The sequence below is a fragment of the Cinclus cinclus genome, chromosome 6 (assembly GCF_963662255.1).
Source record: "Cinclus cinclus chromosome 6, bCinCin1.1, whole genome shotgun sequence".
NCBI lineage: Eukaryota > Metazoa > Chordata > Aves > Passeriformes > Cinclidae > Cinclus > Cinclus cinclus.
This window is the reverse complement of record NC_085051.1, coordinates 5,408,189-5,425,175: the sequence shown is the minus strand read 5'-3', so window position 1 is coordinate 5,425,175 and position 16,987 is coordinate 5,408,189. Positions and strand designations below refer to the sequence as shown.

Here is a 16,987-nt window from a genome sequence, read left to right as displayed (position 1 = left end):
TGCCACTCTGCCCTATCTAATGTATGCATAGATCAACCATGTAGAGAAAGGTTTATATTTTAATTTTTGCACAACAACCTAGGAATCTGTCCTCAATTCCCATTAAATATACAAGAATCAAAACAGCAAAGTTGTTTTATACGTCTGACAAAAGGTGGGGTTTTTAAAATTATGTTAAATAAACCAGATTGTTTAAAAACAGTGGCATCATGAGACATAAGTTATTTGTGAGATAGCAACAAATATTTGTTAGTAGAGAAATGTTGGAAGAGTTTATGTTTTTCTAAATGAACTAAGAAATTACACACACTCAAAGTCTCAAAAGAAAACATAATTAAAACATATACTTTGCTGCTATTCACATGCAAATAAGAAAAACTATCTTAAGACCTAAGAAGAGGTCAATGAGACCAAGATATTCTTGCATTTTTATACTATTTCATTCAAATTTAGTAAGAAGCAATATTTAAGCTTTAGCATGCTAATAAACTTTACTTTCTCTTATGAGAATTCAAAATATTTTACAAATAAGTTCTGTAAAGTGAATCAGACACAGCTGTTTTTAAATTAGAGCACTTTGATTATTAATCATCTTTTCTTGCCTTACAGAAGCGAAAATAATATTACAAATCCAGTGAATGACACACGGTCCACAGACACCTAGTTATGCTATATGCCCATCCTGAAAAGTTGCAATTTTCACTTGCATTCTGTTATTTCTATAAGAACTTTAAAAATGAAATTACTTACTATAGGGCTGTATGTTCTGATTTCATCTTAACATCAATCAGTAACAAAATACTGCTATGTTTAACATAAAATTACTTTACAATAAAAAGGAAAAAAAAAAAAGGAAATAGGAAGTTCTAGAAAATAAAAATGTCAGTGGCAAGAAGTTAAGTTACCCTGTAGAGCAAAGCCTCATTACAGGTTTCCCTGCAGTAAATTTGCAAATGTTTTAAACCTATGCAAGGTAAACGAGCTTTATACAAATCTATAGACCAAGTACCAGTAAGATGCTGCTGATGAGACCACTATGAAAATTATGAGCAGCTACTGATCCATACAGGCATAATTCCCATCCAAAGCTTGCTCAAGTATACAAGAGCTGAATTTGTCAGTGAAAATATTATAAGTGGATTAAAAAGTATTACACAGGGTGACATGACCTGCCCGAAAACAAAGCTGAACAAGAAAGTGAAAATTTATTTGCTAACGGCAATATATTACACCATAAAACCTGTCTTTTTCTGTCACCTATTAAAAAGTCAAGAAAAAGATCAAATTAAGTTCATAGCAAAGAAGAATTTTGGTTGCAAGCAAAAGATATCCCCTATCTGTTCTATAGAGTACATGTCTTTCATTTATGTAAAAGGTTATCAATTCTAATTCAAAATAATAAGGACTGGTAGGTAAAACATAACTGATTTTTTTTTCCAAAAGTACTCCTGACAGAATAAGAAATGATAAAAAAGTTGTTTACACGCCAAGTCTAACAATTTACATCACACAAAATATAAATTAATAGTTGGCATTTTGTAGGAAAACAACCTTCTCAGATCACATATTAAGTAGAATATAAAATGATTTCCAGTATTGGTCTATTCAACAATTTAACATAATGCAACCATTATTTCCCATTTTTCACATTCATCCCATTGGTACACTGAGGATGCTACTAAATTATACTAGTATGCAGTTGAAAATCAGTATAATCACTAAGTTTGCATATCCAAGAATTTCAGTAACTTGCACTATCAACCATCAAGAGATTATTTCACACAGAGGAGAAAAAAGACAGCTATGAGCATATTTTGAAGCACCCGTCAATCATAATCACTAGATGTCTCAAAATAATATCCAATGTATTTTCTTCACAAGGGCTCAATTTTCTGATTACAGCTAAATATGAAACAACATATGAACAAAAATGAATAGGTTTTGCATGAAAACATATAAAAAGGCGTTTTACTTCTGCTTTGCTTTGTTTTGCACTCCTCACTTATTTTCTAAAGCCTCATACCTTAATTTGTGGTCTTGATTCCACAGAACACACTGGAATTCATCACCCGAAGACATCTACAATTTATCTTAAAGTACATGACATCTTTCTCAGTCATCAACTGTAGGTTCACCTCAAAAGCCTGGCAAAAGTCCAGTCACTGGCAAACCACTCCAATCCTTACACATCCAGAAGCAAAGGGAGCCATGTCCTAGACCTTCTCATGTATGCCAAGTGGCATTCTTTGCCTGTTGTGAAACCTGCAGCCAAACACTGCACTTCACACAGCTGAGAGAAATATCCAGAAAGATTACTCAGAGCAAGTATTTTCAACACAAGAGAACACGGATAAGCCCCTTCCCCCTTTACTCTTGCATAAGAGGTAAGAGAAGCAAACAAAAACCACCACCACCTGCCTTTGTCACCTGCTTTTAGACAGCACTGGCAGACCTTGCTTCAGTATGCATTATTTATTTCACTCATTTTCCTAAGAGTAATGTTGTCTGGAATTAGATTTAATGACATTATGACTCAAGCACACCATTATTAACATTTCCATAGGAAATTAAAATTTCAGTGTCTGAATGACTTCAGCTAATCATCAGACTCAACAAGAAAAAGCTGATTTCCTCTGCTTCCTTAGAAGAAACTTCTTTCCTCAATTATAACTGAGGAGGTATTTAAGATGCAATGAAAATTTTACAAAGGCTCAAGTAAAAATCGAATTCTTTATTACCATTGGTCAGCCCACCCCAAAAAAGTCATGGACATATTTTTGATAAGCCTTAGCTATCAGGTTCTTACAACTGGACATTAAGTAATACCATTCTGACAAAGAGTGAGCCTGAAACAATATTTATTTATTTCAGTGACATTATTAAAACAGGAGAATTTGTCATTCATTAAAACAAAATTATTAGAAAATTCTTTTCTCAAGATGCTGAGCATCAGCAAACACCATTGTAATGAAGACAACATGCTCAGAAAGTCTGGGGAAAATATTTTAAAAAAAAAAATCAGACCGTACATCTGCATGACTTCAGATACCTGTTTAAACAACAAATTTAGTAGCTTAACCTTTTAATCATCTCTTTACCCAGATTAATTCCATGCAAAACTACTCCCAACAGTATAAAACACAAAATAAGAAAACAAAACCTGCAGATACCTCCCATACTCCAACTGTGATCTTCAATTGCTAGCAATATTTTGTGTGATAGAAAAAAGTCTGCGTTTCTGTTTGCAAACTCAAATTCAAATATTTAATAAGAAAGCTTAGCCAAAAGGTTGACTAAAGACACACAGTACTAGATGAGGAGGAAATGAGTAGCTACATATATTAATTATCACCCTTTCTGAGAACACAGGCTCACTCAAGTTAAAATTTAAAGGGCTCAGATTACTTTCTGGTGAATTTTATTAGTTTTCCCCAAGAGGCGCAAAGACTAATACTGTCACAACAGAAAGGAGAACATATACAGCGTCATTACAAGCTGAGTCACCCGAAAGCACTGAATCTTGCTTTATTATAACACAGCATCTTAAATAGTCTCCTGAAGCACTATCATTTGTTATGTGCTAGAACAGTAACAGCAAACTAACCCAGTATCACCATAAAACGAAATCTGCACATCTGCAGTCATTTTCAGTACGCAGACCCTGCTCCCTTGCTGGTCTCCTTGGATATAGCAGCTGCAGGCTTTCCTTCCTCTACTGCAGTAAAGAAAGATGCAGAACAAAGTCGGTGAGAGGTCTTGTACTTGTGGCTGCTGGTAACATTTAGATATGCCTTCAGAGAGCCATGATGCAGGTGGGAAGATGAGGTGTTCAGGCAGATGAGCAAGAACTAGAACCTGAAGATTCTTTCCTGTGCAGCAGCAGCCATCAACTTATCATTCCTCTCATCCAAGTATGCTAGTTATTTTCTGTCTAAAGACCTAATTCTTGAAGGAGAAAAAATGTAAAATCTGAAGGGACTTCTTCACCATACCTCGATTCATATCCTGCCATCATTCAGATCCAGATCCACGGATATTTTTCATTTCCTGGTACCACAGTCTAATCACTCAGCAGCACCAGCTTCAAAAGAGAACAGATATGCAGTGGTCTCAAATAAACACACGTGTTTTAAGTCATCTGTCAATATGGAATTGGAAATCCCTGTGTTGTTGGAGGGCCCACTACAGAAGTCAGCAAAACAAGATGACAATTGAAGAGTGTGACTTTCTCTGCCTCCTCAACTGGCAAGCTGTGAATGAATATCACCTCCTGTCCTGTTTTCTTCTCAGTCCCCTTCTTTTCTCACCCATATTGTGATGGAACTCACACAGATGCAGATACTGTAAAACACGTATGACATTTTGTTGGCATTACACTGTTAAATTCTCCTTCTACCTTACTACATTTTATGTCAACTGCATGTCACAGCACAGAGCAACTGGTTTTAAGTCAAGGACCAAAAGCAAATGGGATCTGCTCTTCCAAATCTGCATGTAAACACTACCATTGTAAAACCAGCCATTATTATTTGAAGTAATAATAAATACTTGAAGTACTATCTTTTGCATATCTTAGTCAAAACTGTTTTGAAAATGTTTTCCATTTTCATGCACTAACTTCAAATGCCAACTTAACTAAAAAATCCCTCTTAAAGTATGATTTTAGCCAAGTGTTTTAAACAGTGCTATCTGATGAGAATCCATTTAACTAGTTTCCTAGTAGATACATCAAAAAATAAATATACTTTGCATATATACACATTCGATGCACATTTTATTACACACTTCCACACCCAGCTGTGATCTGAAGCCTGATGAGCCTCTTCTGTAAATTCACAATATGTGTAGCCAGGCAAGATAAGAGTGACAGAAAAAATACACAGTAACTACATGATCAACTGAAACAATTCTCAATATGCCCCAGCAACCCTCAAGTACCACGGGAAAGAAGTGTGTTCTGTAATGCCCAGAGTATTTTCAGAATTACTCTATATTAATTTATTGACTCTCACAAGTTTCTGTATCTTCCTTTCTTTTTTACAACAATCACTACAAAGCTCACTGTGCTGCTGACAGAGAAAAATCAGCCATAAAATTTGCATATGGGAAGATATCTTCAGCATGCTTCCTACAAAAAAAAATTGTTTCTACAATAAAGAACATTATGCAAATCAATTGTTTTATGTCACCTTCTTTTTACAAGTCCAGTGAAAAACAGGCTAAAACAACAAAAACTTTAACTGTGTCCGTGTGTGTGCGTGTGTAGTGCTTTTCCAAAACAAGTATTTCATTATTTATCTCATCATGCAACTAATATTCCCTTCCAAGCTTGGTATTTTGGTTGCATTCTACAAAAAAACTAATACAACTTGAGAACTTGGAATTAATTTTTCCAGATCCCTTTTCCACTCCTCTTTATTTTGGGCACCCTGAAGAAAACTTCAATTTTTGAGAACCTCTAGTATAAATGGGTCATTCCAATTATAAATGATTTGCAGATGGCTTTGGAGGTACTGTGATAAGAATCCTGGTCACTAGCACAGACATGTAACTATTTACTGCAATACTTGGAAACCTCTGTCACAAAACAGAAGTCCCCTCTGCAGGGTGCCATACAGAAAAAGGTTATTTTTGCCTTAAAGCATTTATAGTCAGCACAAGGCAGAAAGAGAATACTGATGTATGGTCAAGAATACACAGAAAGTAAGACAACAATTTCAGAACTGACTCTCACTCTAGCAGATTACCTCCACTTCCTTGAAGTGTCACCTATTACTTGACTAACTAACTCTGCAGAAAAGGAGAGAAACAACCATGCTCCAGATCAACATCCAACATTAGCAACAGAAACTCCAGGAGGTGAGTAAAATCCTACTGTCTTCAAACTTGAACCTCAGAGCTCAAGCACTTCACTCACAACAAAACAATGTCTGGCTGCCAGCAGTGTCTCATACTTCCTTCCTGTTACTTCAGACGCTCAGGCTCACACTCCTGAAAAAGAATCATTTGATGTTTGGATGTGTGGAAATAGCAACTATCCTGAAAACAAAGCAGTATGTACCTGAAAGAGCAAAGGAAAGCTCACAGCAAAGCTGCATGTTTTCAGGAAATACCTGTCTCTTTCTAGAAACTAAGTATAACACATGATTTCCAAGACAAAGAGGATATCTTCTTCAATGAATGCCAAGTAGCAAAAATAATCTGAGTAACATTATGGAGAACCAAAAGGGAAATATCCACAGTAAGTCCCAGCTAACTCAAGATGATGTCAGACAAGATGTCTTCAGGGAAAATTAACTGCATTCCTTTTTTTTTTTTTTTACACAAATTGACATAAAGAGGTAAAAAAAATGCCTACTATTAACTGCTTCTGATAAACCCCTTAAACACTGGAGAAAATTGAAAGGTCTCATTCATTATTTCTCACCTCAAGCTTGACACCTACCATTTAATTTAAAAATAGTAAAAAAAAAGCTTCAAAAACTATCACAAACTAAATACTAGCAGAGTTTATAGTATCTCCATTATAGTCTCTTCTAGATCATACTCAACCATAGATAAAATCAATCACACAAAACCACAGCTGTCATCAGACTACAGGCTTCCCCATAAAACCTGAGTAGGGCATAATATTTGTTTTTCTTCTAGTTGGAGTTTAAATACTATATATATAGAGATATTTGTTGATGCTGGAACACTTTCATTTCCTAGATACGATAAATAGATATGATTCACAAGTCAAAAATCCTCAAAGATTCTCATAAGAACAGTTAAAATATCAGAGTTTCATCTGCTTGCATTCATCCTAGAACTCACTGCTACGGAAATTATTTTACTTAACGTTATGGCCACAGTATATGGAAAAGATCCACATCTCTACTTGAAAGACAAATGACCATTCCAAAGGAAAAAATAGGAAAAAGTAGGCTGAAAACTGGGGAAACATGCTTCTGGATGTCCAAATGTTGATTCAAAATGTTTAGCTCTTTAAGAGAGCAGAGAATTGTCCAGACAACTGCAAAAACATTGGTCAGGTATTTGCAAACAACACTCCTGGACTGAGAAGATTAAAATGCAGTGTAATCAATACAGCAAACTTGAAGAGGAAATTACTTATGTGTGGACTTACTGCAACAGACTTTTCATTGAGAAGTGAGGTAGATTAGTAAAAACTGATTTGGAGTCTTTGCTTCAAAGACAGTACTACGGAGACTCTGCGAAACAAGGCAATATAAGAAGATTCAAAGATAAATGCAAGTATTATTGCTCAAACTCCTGAGAAACATATTCCCCAAAGGAGACAGTCAACAAGAATATTCAGTGGGAGGGCACTAACATCTTTATCTCAGCGGTGACTCACTCTTAAGTAACATTTATTTTTGTAAGAACCTCTATAAGTCAAATGAAAATCCCATTCAGTGACCATAACTATAGGGAGAACATCATCTTTCTAATTAGATTCTTTTTATATTGATAACTTCTTGTCTTAGGACACAAGAAGAAATAGAGGCCCAAATCAGCTATTTTATAACAAATAATATAACTCTATTAAAGCCGAGTAAAGGAAATCTTTATGTGCGTAGGAGAGAATAAAGCAGGAAAATTAAATTCAAGATCAGAGCACTACCTTTCCTGCCCACAGAATAAAGTGTTTATAGACTTCCTGTCATGACTATAATCTTAAAAATATAAATTTATATGGCACTCGCAGTTGACATCCGTGTTAATACAAACTGATTACCACCACTCAGGTTAGTGAGAAACTGTCTCAATCCGTGTTCAAAATTTCACTTCTACTAGCAAAACTTAGTTGACACATTGCATCCTTTTGCACACTACTTATTTTTCAAGGCTTCAGAAAGTGCTGCAAGTACATACAGAGAAAGAGAAACAGAAGTGCTGAACAGTTTCCAGTTCCAGTCATGCTGAACAGGTTAGCAGTATTATAAATGCTTCTCTTTGAGGTAAAGTTCTCTTTGGGTTCTCTTATAGCAGTCATTAGTGGTTCACTACCAGCCTAGGAATCTGGAAAACCATTTATACAGACCTGAAAAAATCCCATCCCAACAATAAGCTATTTTACATTCATAAATATTTAAATTAGAAAAAGTATTCAGGGGCAGTAATAGTTACTCTCTGCAGTTCATAACCTTAAATACCTTCTCTTACAAGTTCTGTTGCCAAGTAAGAAGTTCTACATAAATAAAGAGATGAACACTGACTTCATCAGGCTCTTCTTATCCAAGTAAAAACTTACACAACTGGAAAAAATATTTCACATAGTGTATCACAGTTTATGTGTTCACTTAAGGTGTAAAAATGTTGTCATAGTTCTGACATCAGAATCAAATCTGAACTCAAAGTTCCTTATGTGTTTCTCTAACTTCAGTATCTTCAACAGTAGAACACATGCAAGAGACATGTGCATGCTAATGTGTATCAACACTATTTGCATTTTCACTGCTTCTTCAAAGACTTAAAGCAATGCACAATGAAACACAACAAGATTTGACTGCAAATTTTTGATCACTGAATCCACCTCAAACTTGCTCTATCACCTTGCCACTGTTGGACCATGCTGCTTTCAAACAAAAATAAAAACATACACACACATTGACCTTTGTACTTCTTCATCTGTTGCCTCAGTCTTTGTAGTAAAACTACACATTGGTAAGCCTAAGTTAGTAAGATTGCATGAAGCTAAAACAAGCACTAAAATCACAGACAAAAATATCTGAAATGGGAACACTATTTCAGAATTTACATTATTTTTAAAACCCTTTTAAATTAATACTAAGACCACCCAGACAAAAAACATCTGTGTATCTTTTTCGAGGATGTGTGTAACCATATATTTGGACTACACATGCAATGTAGATGTATCAATATGGAGACCTGAACTACCCCAGGTACCAAAAGCAAACTACTTAAAGTACCATACCTAAAGAAGGCTTGAACTAGTTCCATGCTAATGAGGCTAAACAGTTTTTAAAACCTACAAACTTAATACCTCTTATACAAGAGGAAGAGGGCTCTTCAAAAACTGATGAGATAACCATACATGAGAATTCCCCAGTCATATGAGTAATTAACATAACCATAAGAACATGCAAGTGCAATTCAGAAAGACAAGCCAAAAAGCAACAGAATAGTCAAATATGACAGTTTTAATCAACCACCTACCTGAGGATTCAAGCACAAAGACACCAGAATTTTATTAGTTTGAATACAGATATTTAACTTGAACTTTAAAACAATTTAAAGGTACAACTGATAGTTTAAGAGCATCCCTTTAGTCTTCTAAACAAAAGTTATTCCTACAAATTCCACAAATTGGACTGTTAATGTAACACAAATGTTAATTAATCATTTAACTTACCTGACCTGGCTGAGGGGATAAACAATTAACAACCTCCTCTAGCATCACTGGTATGTGCAACCTTCCAAAGTTATTGTTTTCTGTACTTTGAGGCAACTCTTCAGTTTCACATTTCTGGACAGTTTGGTCCTTTGACTCAGAGTCAGAAAGCTTTTTTGATGAAGAATAGATCCTTCTAGCCAAACCAGCCACATTTACTGAATTCAGTTTCAGGTTGCACAGAAACAAACATTTGCAAACTTGGCACAGATTTTGAGATAACATTTTGGAGTTGATCAACCTAGAAGAGCAGTAGATGTTGGGAATTACTTTCAAACAAATATTTGAAATAGTGTATTTAAGTAACAAAGCAGAAATGCTATAGGCAAAGCTACGTGCTTTCCAAGTTGGGCAGCTTTATAGATACGTCAGCTAAATGTTTTCAGAACTTTCAAGATTATCTATAAATCCATCATGTTCAAGCAATAAGCAGATTCTTTTTGCTATCAGATTTTAATACATGCTTTTCTTCAATTCACCTTGCCAGAAGCTACCAACATTTCTCCTGCTTAAGAATATGCTGAAAAAGTTACTCTCCTCTCTTTAGGCTTCAGCAGGGCAGTAATTCCCCCCCCCCTTAAATCTGAAAGCACTGTATCACTCTAACTTTGAACAGACACACAGGTGTGAGGTTTTGCAACAAATCATAGTGTGTCTACAAAAAACATAAACTAATTACCATGGAATGTTGTGCTGGTTTTGTGTGGGGCAGAGTTAATTTTCTTCACAGTGGCTTATATGGGGCTGTGTTTTGGATTTTTGCTGAGCACAGCAGAGAGGAGACACAGCTAGGGCAGCTGACCTAAATGTACTGAAGGGATATTCCAGACCAAATGACAACATGCTCCACACAGAAAGTGGGAGGAAGACGATGTTTGGACTGATGGCATTTTTCTTCCCAGGTAACCATTACCTGTGATAGGGCCCTGCTCTCCTTGGAGATGGCTAAACTCCTGCCTGCCCAAGGGAAGTAGTGAACTAATTCTTTGTTTTGCTTTGCTTGTCCACACAGCTTTTGATTTACCTAATAAATTATCTGTATCTCAACCCCCGCGTTTTCTACCTTTTCACCCTTCCCCTCCTCTCCCAAATCCCACGAGTGAGGAGCGGCTGTCTGGGGTTAAAGCAGAAACAAGCGTGTGCCATCATCCTACTAACATTGACCTACACTGGTACGAACCCAGAACGAGTGGTTAATACGAGGGATACAGTTTGCTTACAATCACCCTCGCTCTACGCAACTAGAGATCTTTTTCTTAGAAGTGAGCAGAAAGCGTATTCTATAACAGCGCAGTCCTAAAGGGGCAGTCGGGCACGACCGCAGGCTGCCGCCTCAAGACCGAGATTTGTACTAAAGCATAAGGTAAAGGCAGCAAGGACAAAAATCCCACCCCTCAACACTTTTTATCAGAGGCGACCGGAGAAGCGTCAGCAGCCAGCAGCCCGCACCCCGGTCCGCGACAGGCCCCGCGACAGGCGGGAGGAAGAGGCTACGCCCGCCCAAGTCGGGCTGGCGGGATACGCGGAGCCAGACGCCGCCTGCTCGCCCGTCAGCCCCGGGCGTGCTCTTTTCTTTTCCTTTCTTTTCCTTCCTTTTCTTTCTTCCCTTTCTTCCCTTCCCTCCCTCCACTCCCGGCCTACCCGCAAGCTCCGCACACGGTACCGCGCGCCCAGCCCCACGCGCTTACCGCTGGCGCCGGCGCTCTGATGACGTCACGGGGAGCAGCCAATGAGGAGGCGAGGAGGGCTGCTGCGTCTGTTTGAATTCGGCGGCCGGCGGAGGGCGGTTGGTGCCGCTGCGGCCCGGCGCGTGAGTGCGGGGGGCGAGCCCGGGGACGGCCGGGATCCACGGCCCGGGAGGGAGAGCCCGGGGACGGCCGGGATCCACGGCCCGGGAGGGAGAGCCCGGGGACGGCCGGGATCCGCGGCCCGGGAGGGAGAGCCCGGGGACGGCCGGGATCCGCGGCCGGGGAGGGAGAGCCCGGGGACGGCCGGGATCCGCGGCCGGGGAGGGCGAGCCCGGAGGACGGCCGGGATCCGCGGCCCGGGAGGGCGAGCCCGGAGGACGGCCGGGATCCGCGGCCCGGGAGGGCGAGCCCGGAGGACGGCCGGGATCCGCGGCCCGGGAGGGAGAGCCCGGAGGACGGCCGGGATCCACGGCCCGGAGGGTGGGTGCCGGGGTAGGCGTCTCTGCGGCGGGTACGGGGAGGAATTGTTCGGCCGTAGGACCGAGCCTGGAGGCGTGCCCCGAGAATTGCTGTCTGCCCTGGGGTAAGAGAGCCGTGCGGGTTTGGGGGACGGCTCGGCTGAGAGAGGGCGAGCCGGCCCCGGAGCGGCGAAAGCGCCACTGAGAGCTTTTACCATGTAGGTTGCTGTCCGCTTTTAAGGGTGAGTAAACGTCCCGCTGTTAGAACAACAAAAATGAGCCCATTTTTTGAATTTAAAGGAAATTCTGTTTTGGTATCGGTTACTGCATCCCATGCAAGGCACGTTAACGTAAATCCCACTTGAACTCTCTTTAAATCTACGTGCAACGTGACTGTATCAATAATCCAGGAAGTGCAACGTAGTCAGCTCCTCTTTTTGCTGTAGAACACAAAAACTACTTGCTTTAGTCTACAGAAGTGTGATATGTCGTCTGAAAGCTTGGTCTGTTATAAAGGAAAGCCCGTGGATCATTTAGTAGTTTAAGTTATGAAATGAACTTAAGAATTTACTGGGGAAGTGCTAGTCGGCTTTCTGAAAGCTGTTACGAATAAAGTAATCTTTTGAGGCCAGTTACAGTGTTTCCCAAAGTCTCACTGCTGTTGGCGAAGTACATTGACAAGTGATGGGTGGATCCAGCGCAGAAGTTTGAAAGAATGAAAGGCGTTATGTTGCGAATAAAGCCTATCTTTTCAATTGCAGAAAAGATTCAGCTGTTCGATCTGAGAGTGTCGGAAGTGAAGCTGGGGAACAGAAGGGATGACTCCAGCCAAGGAAGATGATGTCTGTAGCCATGTGAAAGTGGTAGTCCGTGTCCGTCCAGAGACCCAAAAGGAAAAACACGGCAGCTTTAGCAGGGTTGTCCGTGTTATTGACCGGCATGTATTGGTCTTTGATCCAAAGGAAGAAGAAGTTAGCTTCTTTAATAGGAAGAGAGTGACCCATAGGGATATTAACAAAAGACAAAGGAAAGATCTTAAGTTTATGTTTGATGCTATTTTTGATGACAATTCATCCCAGTTGGAAGTTTTTGAGCATACTACCAAAAATCTAATTGATGGCTTCCTAAATGGATATAACTGTACAGGTAACTTTGCTATTTATCTTCTTTAATTGAAAAATTTAAGTGATTTTCTCAAAGTTTCTACCATTCTGTCCAATGGCTGCAGAGGTATTAAAAAAGCCTGAGATAGAAATGAAACATTGTGGTTTAATTCATAGATTTAAAGGCTGACTTTTTAGCATATGGAAGTTAGGATAGCTCCACTCTATTTTTAAAATAAGCTTGTGTTAAGGTTATAATAGACTTGGGAATTTTATCTGAAATATATATTCTATTGGGAGTCCTGTAGAGTTCTTCAAGCAGAAGCAGTTGTGTCACTGATAGCGTGGTAACCTGCTTTATGAACTCTTTAGACTTGGGATTTTTTTAATTGGCTCCTGAAATGTGTCGAGGAAATGAAGTGCCCATCAGCAACAAGCTGATGGCTAAGGGTTATAAGAGTAAGTAGATAATATTTTAATGTAACATATCAGTGAATGAATTTTGAATTGAAAATTTAAAAGTCTTGTTTTGAAACATCTCTGTAGTTATAGATGTGAAAGGTACAGCCTAAGTAAGAAACTTGAACCATTTATGTAACAGTTCTGAAGAATAACAGAGGTGTGTGAATGTTTATTTGACTTGTGTTTCTGATTGCATTAAAAACAAATTGCGTATTTTTGCTTTGGTTTTTTTGTTTTTGTTGGGGTTTTTTTGCTTGGCTTTTTTGTTTGGTTGGTTTTTTATTTATTTTTTTTCTTTAAATTTAGTGCTTGCATATGGTGCAACAGGAGCTGGAAAGACTCATACAATGTTAGGTTCTCCTGAAGATCCTGGAGTCATGTATTTAACTATGATGACACTTTATAAACGCATGGATCAAATAAAAGATGATAAAACATGTGATGTTGCTGTCTCTTATTTAGAGGTGAGTTCTTGTTTTTGGTATGTTGCTTTTAATAAGTCATATTTTCCAAATAAAGACAAGCTTGTTTTGCTTTCTTCTGGTCCTTTCTGGGGTTTGACAAACTGTGTCCTTATTGGACTAGAACTGCATTGTGCTCTGCAAACTTGGTGTTCCTAGGCACCTGTTACTGTTTTACAGAAGGCTGCCCAAAAACAACCCCTTCTAATATATTATCTATATAGTATCTATAGTATGAACTGAATGTTCATTATTTGTGTTTTGCTAATGAATTACATGCCTCTGAACATCTGTTGATGTGTATAAGAAAGTATAATTTCAGAGTAATATTTTAGGACTTCTTCGTAGCATCTATAAGCACTGTGAAAAAGCACAACAGAATGATGTTCTGTTTTTACAGGTAAGTGTTTTGGCACTGCTGCTGAGTAGTGATAGTAAAATGGTTATCTTTTTAGCTGTTTCAAAGTCTTAATGGACTCTAGTTGGTATTTGGGAGGGGTAGAAGGAGATGGGGAAAGCTTGCATTACCGTATGCTTTCATAGACCAAGAAAGAAGATAACAGAAGTAGGTTTGAACTAAGAAATACTGCTGAAGTATCGATTGTGATGTACAGTGGAGAAAAATAAATGCTTTGGATTCATGCTTGTTGCAAAACCGTTCTTTTTTTTTAAAAAAAAGTAATTTTTTTCAATAAAGAACGCAGATTTATTTACTAGAAAGAATTATTCGCTCCTGAAATATACAAAGAAATCATGTGAATTTAATACCTTAAGCTCACTATAGGAAAAATGTTAAAAACTTGCAGCAGGATTTCACTACTTTGTCTTAAAGGAGTATTAAAAATACTGATTTCTTTTTTTAAATTCTGTCAATTATGGGAGGATATTTTAATAAAATCTTTTAAATTGCCTTTTGAAGGTTTACAATGAACAGATACGTGATCTGCTGGTCAACTCTGGACCTCTGGCTGTTCGTGAAGATGGCCAGCAAGGGGTGGTAGTTCAAGGTCTAACATTGCATCAGGTATGTAAATATCTATAGAAACTTAAAATGTGCTTGAGATATTTAAGAAACATTCCCACTGTTCAGAGTGTTGTATGGAATTTGGTAATTTCCTTGTGGGCTTTTTTCTGGCCATAAGCACCTGTAACTTGCAAATCTAATTAGTTAAAAGTACATTATGGAAAAAAACCTGCTAGTCTTATTGAATGCAAATATAAAAAGCATTCAGTCCTTGTTATCAAAAGGGTGCCATTGGCTTGATGCTCATCCAGTAGATGTTGGAAGCTTTCTTATTTTGGCTAACGTATCTTGGTATTGCCCTCGTTACCATCTTGGAGTGCTCTACACTGCTGTGAAGTCTAAAGGTTGTTTCTGTTTGTAAATAATCACGTTTGAAAAGTTGCATGTTAAATTACTTTTCCAGTCTAGCACAGAGATTCTTTGGTAAGGTCAGTGATAGAACTTAGTTTTCCCATCTCAAAATCAATTCCTGTGGACCGATTTTCTTGCAGCTTTCTTTTGTATGTTACACGTTGTGACAGGAAGCAATATGCTAAGTTTGGCTATCTCTGTGAACATCCTGGTTCCCAAACCTTAGGTCTTGTGAGGAAAAAATTTTTCTTGTGCTAATGCATTGTATAGTGATATACTCATTTAAGTCCAGACATTCTTAAATGAGGCTGATTCTAACTATGGAGAATATTTCAGATTTGTTTAAATTCTTTACTAAAAGTATTTTCTGGTTGAATTTGCTGCACTTAAGTACACCTTACTGCTTTTTAGCTGAGAATGTTTGTTTGAAGTGCCTCAGTTTCAAACAGGAAAATTTTCTTACTTCTAGGTAGCTAAAATTTTAAGATGTTTTGGGGTTTGTTTTTTTTTGTTTGTTTGCTAAGGTGAGTGTTAATGTAAATGTATTTTAGAATCGGTGTGTTCCTATAGCTGATGGAAAAGAAAAGAAACCTGTATTTGTCTTGTGCTCTACTCTTAAAGCCTAAATCAGCTGAGGAAATCCTTCAGATGCTGGACTATGGAAATAAAAATAGAACTCAGCATCCCACAGATGTGAATGCCTCCTCTTCCCGGTCCCACGCTGTCTTTCAGGTAAGATGATCCAGCCAATAAACAGTGGTCGTGACTGTGAGTAGTAGCTTTTGTTTAAAGTTGGATACAGTGGAAGTACTTTGAAACTATGTTGAACCTTAGTTTGGGGAAGAGGGAATTTAAATTTTTCAGTTTACTCTTCTTGTTGACTCCTTATTCCTTGGAAGCATGTAATGGTTCTTTAGTGTTTATGTTCAAATAAATGGATTCAATGAAGAGATCTCTAATTCCAATTGTTTGAACTTATAACATATAAAGTATGTACTTATACCTTCTTGACTTGTATTTCTTAGAAGAAATAACTTATGTAAAATGGTAATTTAAAGCTTCAATAGACTTCCATATTGTAATCTTATAAACTGAAAGTTATTGATGATTCTTCTAATGCTTTCTGGTTTCATGATGTTGCTTAGCATTTCTCTGGGAAAAATAATTTACAGAATGCAGTTCTGCCTGAATATAAACTAAGAATCTCAAGTAGTACTTTCTTATTTTACTTTCTTGGTTAATGTTAATTTTTACAATAAAGTTATTTCCTAATATCCTGGTATAGATCAAGTTTTAGAAAATTGATGATTTAGTTTTCAGAAATGAGTTTTGAATGAGTTGTACAAATATGCTAAAGCTTAACCCTTCTCCAAAGATGTTTGGGGTTGGCTACACTGGCTTGTTCCTCTGACTTCTCTTTTTAAATACAACCTGTGATATTTAAAACCTAAGCAGTATCTTGAATTATTTATCTGTTCTACTCTGGGTTGAAAAATATTCAAATACATTTGATTTTCATCCTTGCATTAGAGCACTTAACTCTTGGGAAGTTCTTAACAGTATATGCAGACTTAGACAATGCTAAATAACTATAGCAAAGTTAAAAATAATCCAGCTTCTAAATATGGAACAGAAGGAAAGTCATTGTCCCTCTAAAAGCTTCTGTTTTCCTACATACCTTAAACTTATGTTTGAAGTCATCCTTCCTGTTTTTAATTTCCCCTGAGGTCTGCCCTTGTTGTGCGTTGTACACGATTGCACAAACACTTCTTTTAAAGTTGTTTGGGTTGAGAGCTGCCTTGTGGTGTATGTATGCTGCCTTTAGAAAGGCTCAAGGTACAGTCCTACAGGCAGATCAGAGTGAACTGCTGGTTTCTGTTTGTTTACTTGCTGGGCTGGGATGTCTTATCTTGCTTACCTTTACTTAGGAGAAAGCTCCAGATTTTATCTGGCAGGCTTTTTCTCAGTACGCTTCTAAAAGTGGCAAGCAATTAAATAAATCACTTCAGTTTCTCATATATG

General features: G+C 37.9%; 2 protein-coding genes across 2 annotated transcripts in view; one reads left to right on the top strand and one right to left on the bottom strand.

The window, feature by feature from the left end:
- METTL15 (methyltransferase 15, mitochondrial 12S rRNA N4-cytidine) overlaps positions 1-11,071 on the bottom strand; it is an 86,115-nt gene extending 75,044 nt beyond the window's left edge. The window contains exons 1-2 of the mRNA XM_062494754.1: positions 11,060-11,071; positions 9,380-9,659 (exon numbers count right to left, since the gene is read on the bottom strand). Of these exons, the coding sequence (XP_062350738.1) occupies positions 9,380-9,643 (264 nt within the window). The 5' untranslated portion in view covers positions 9,644-9,659; positions 11,060-11,071. The remainder of the gene's footprint in view (positions 1-9,379; positions 9,660-11,059) is intronic.
- Positions 11,072-12,382: 1,311 nt separating this feature from the next.
- Positions 12,383-16,987, top strand: part of KIF18A (kinesin family member 18A) — a 30,620-nt gene continuing 26,015 nt past the window's right edge. The window contains exons 1-4 of the mRNA XM_062494636.1: positions 12,383-12,710; positions 13,436-13,593; positions 14,510-14,614; positions 15,587-15,697. Coding sequence (XP_062350620.1) covers positions 12,383-12,710; positions 13,436-13,593; positions 14,510-14,614; positions 15,587-15,697 — 702 coding nt within the window. The remainder of the gene's footprint in view (positions 12,711-13,435; positions 13,594-14,509; positions 14,615-15,586; positions 15,698-16,987) is intronic.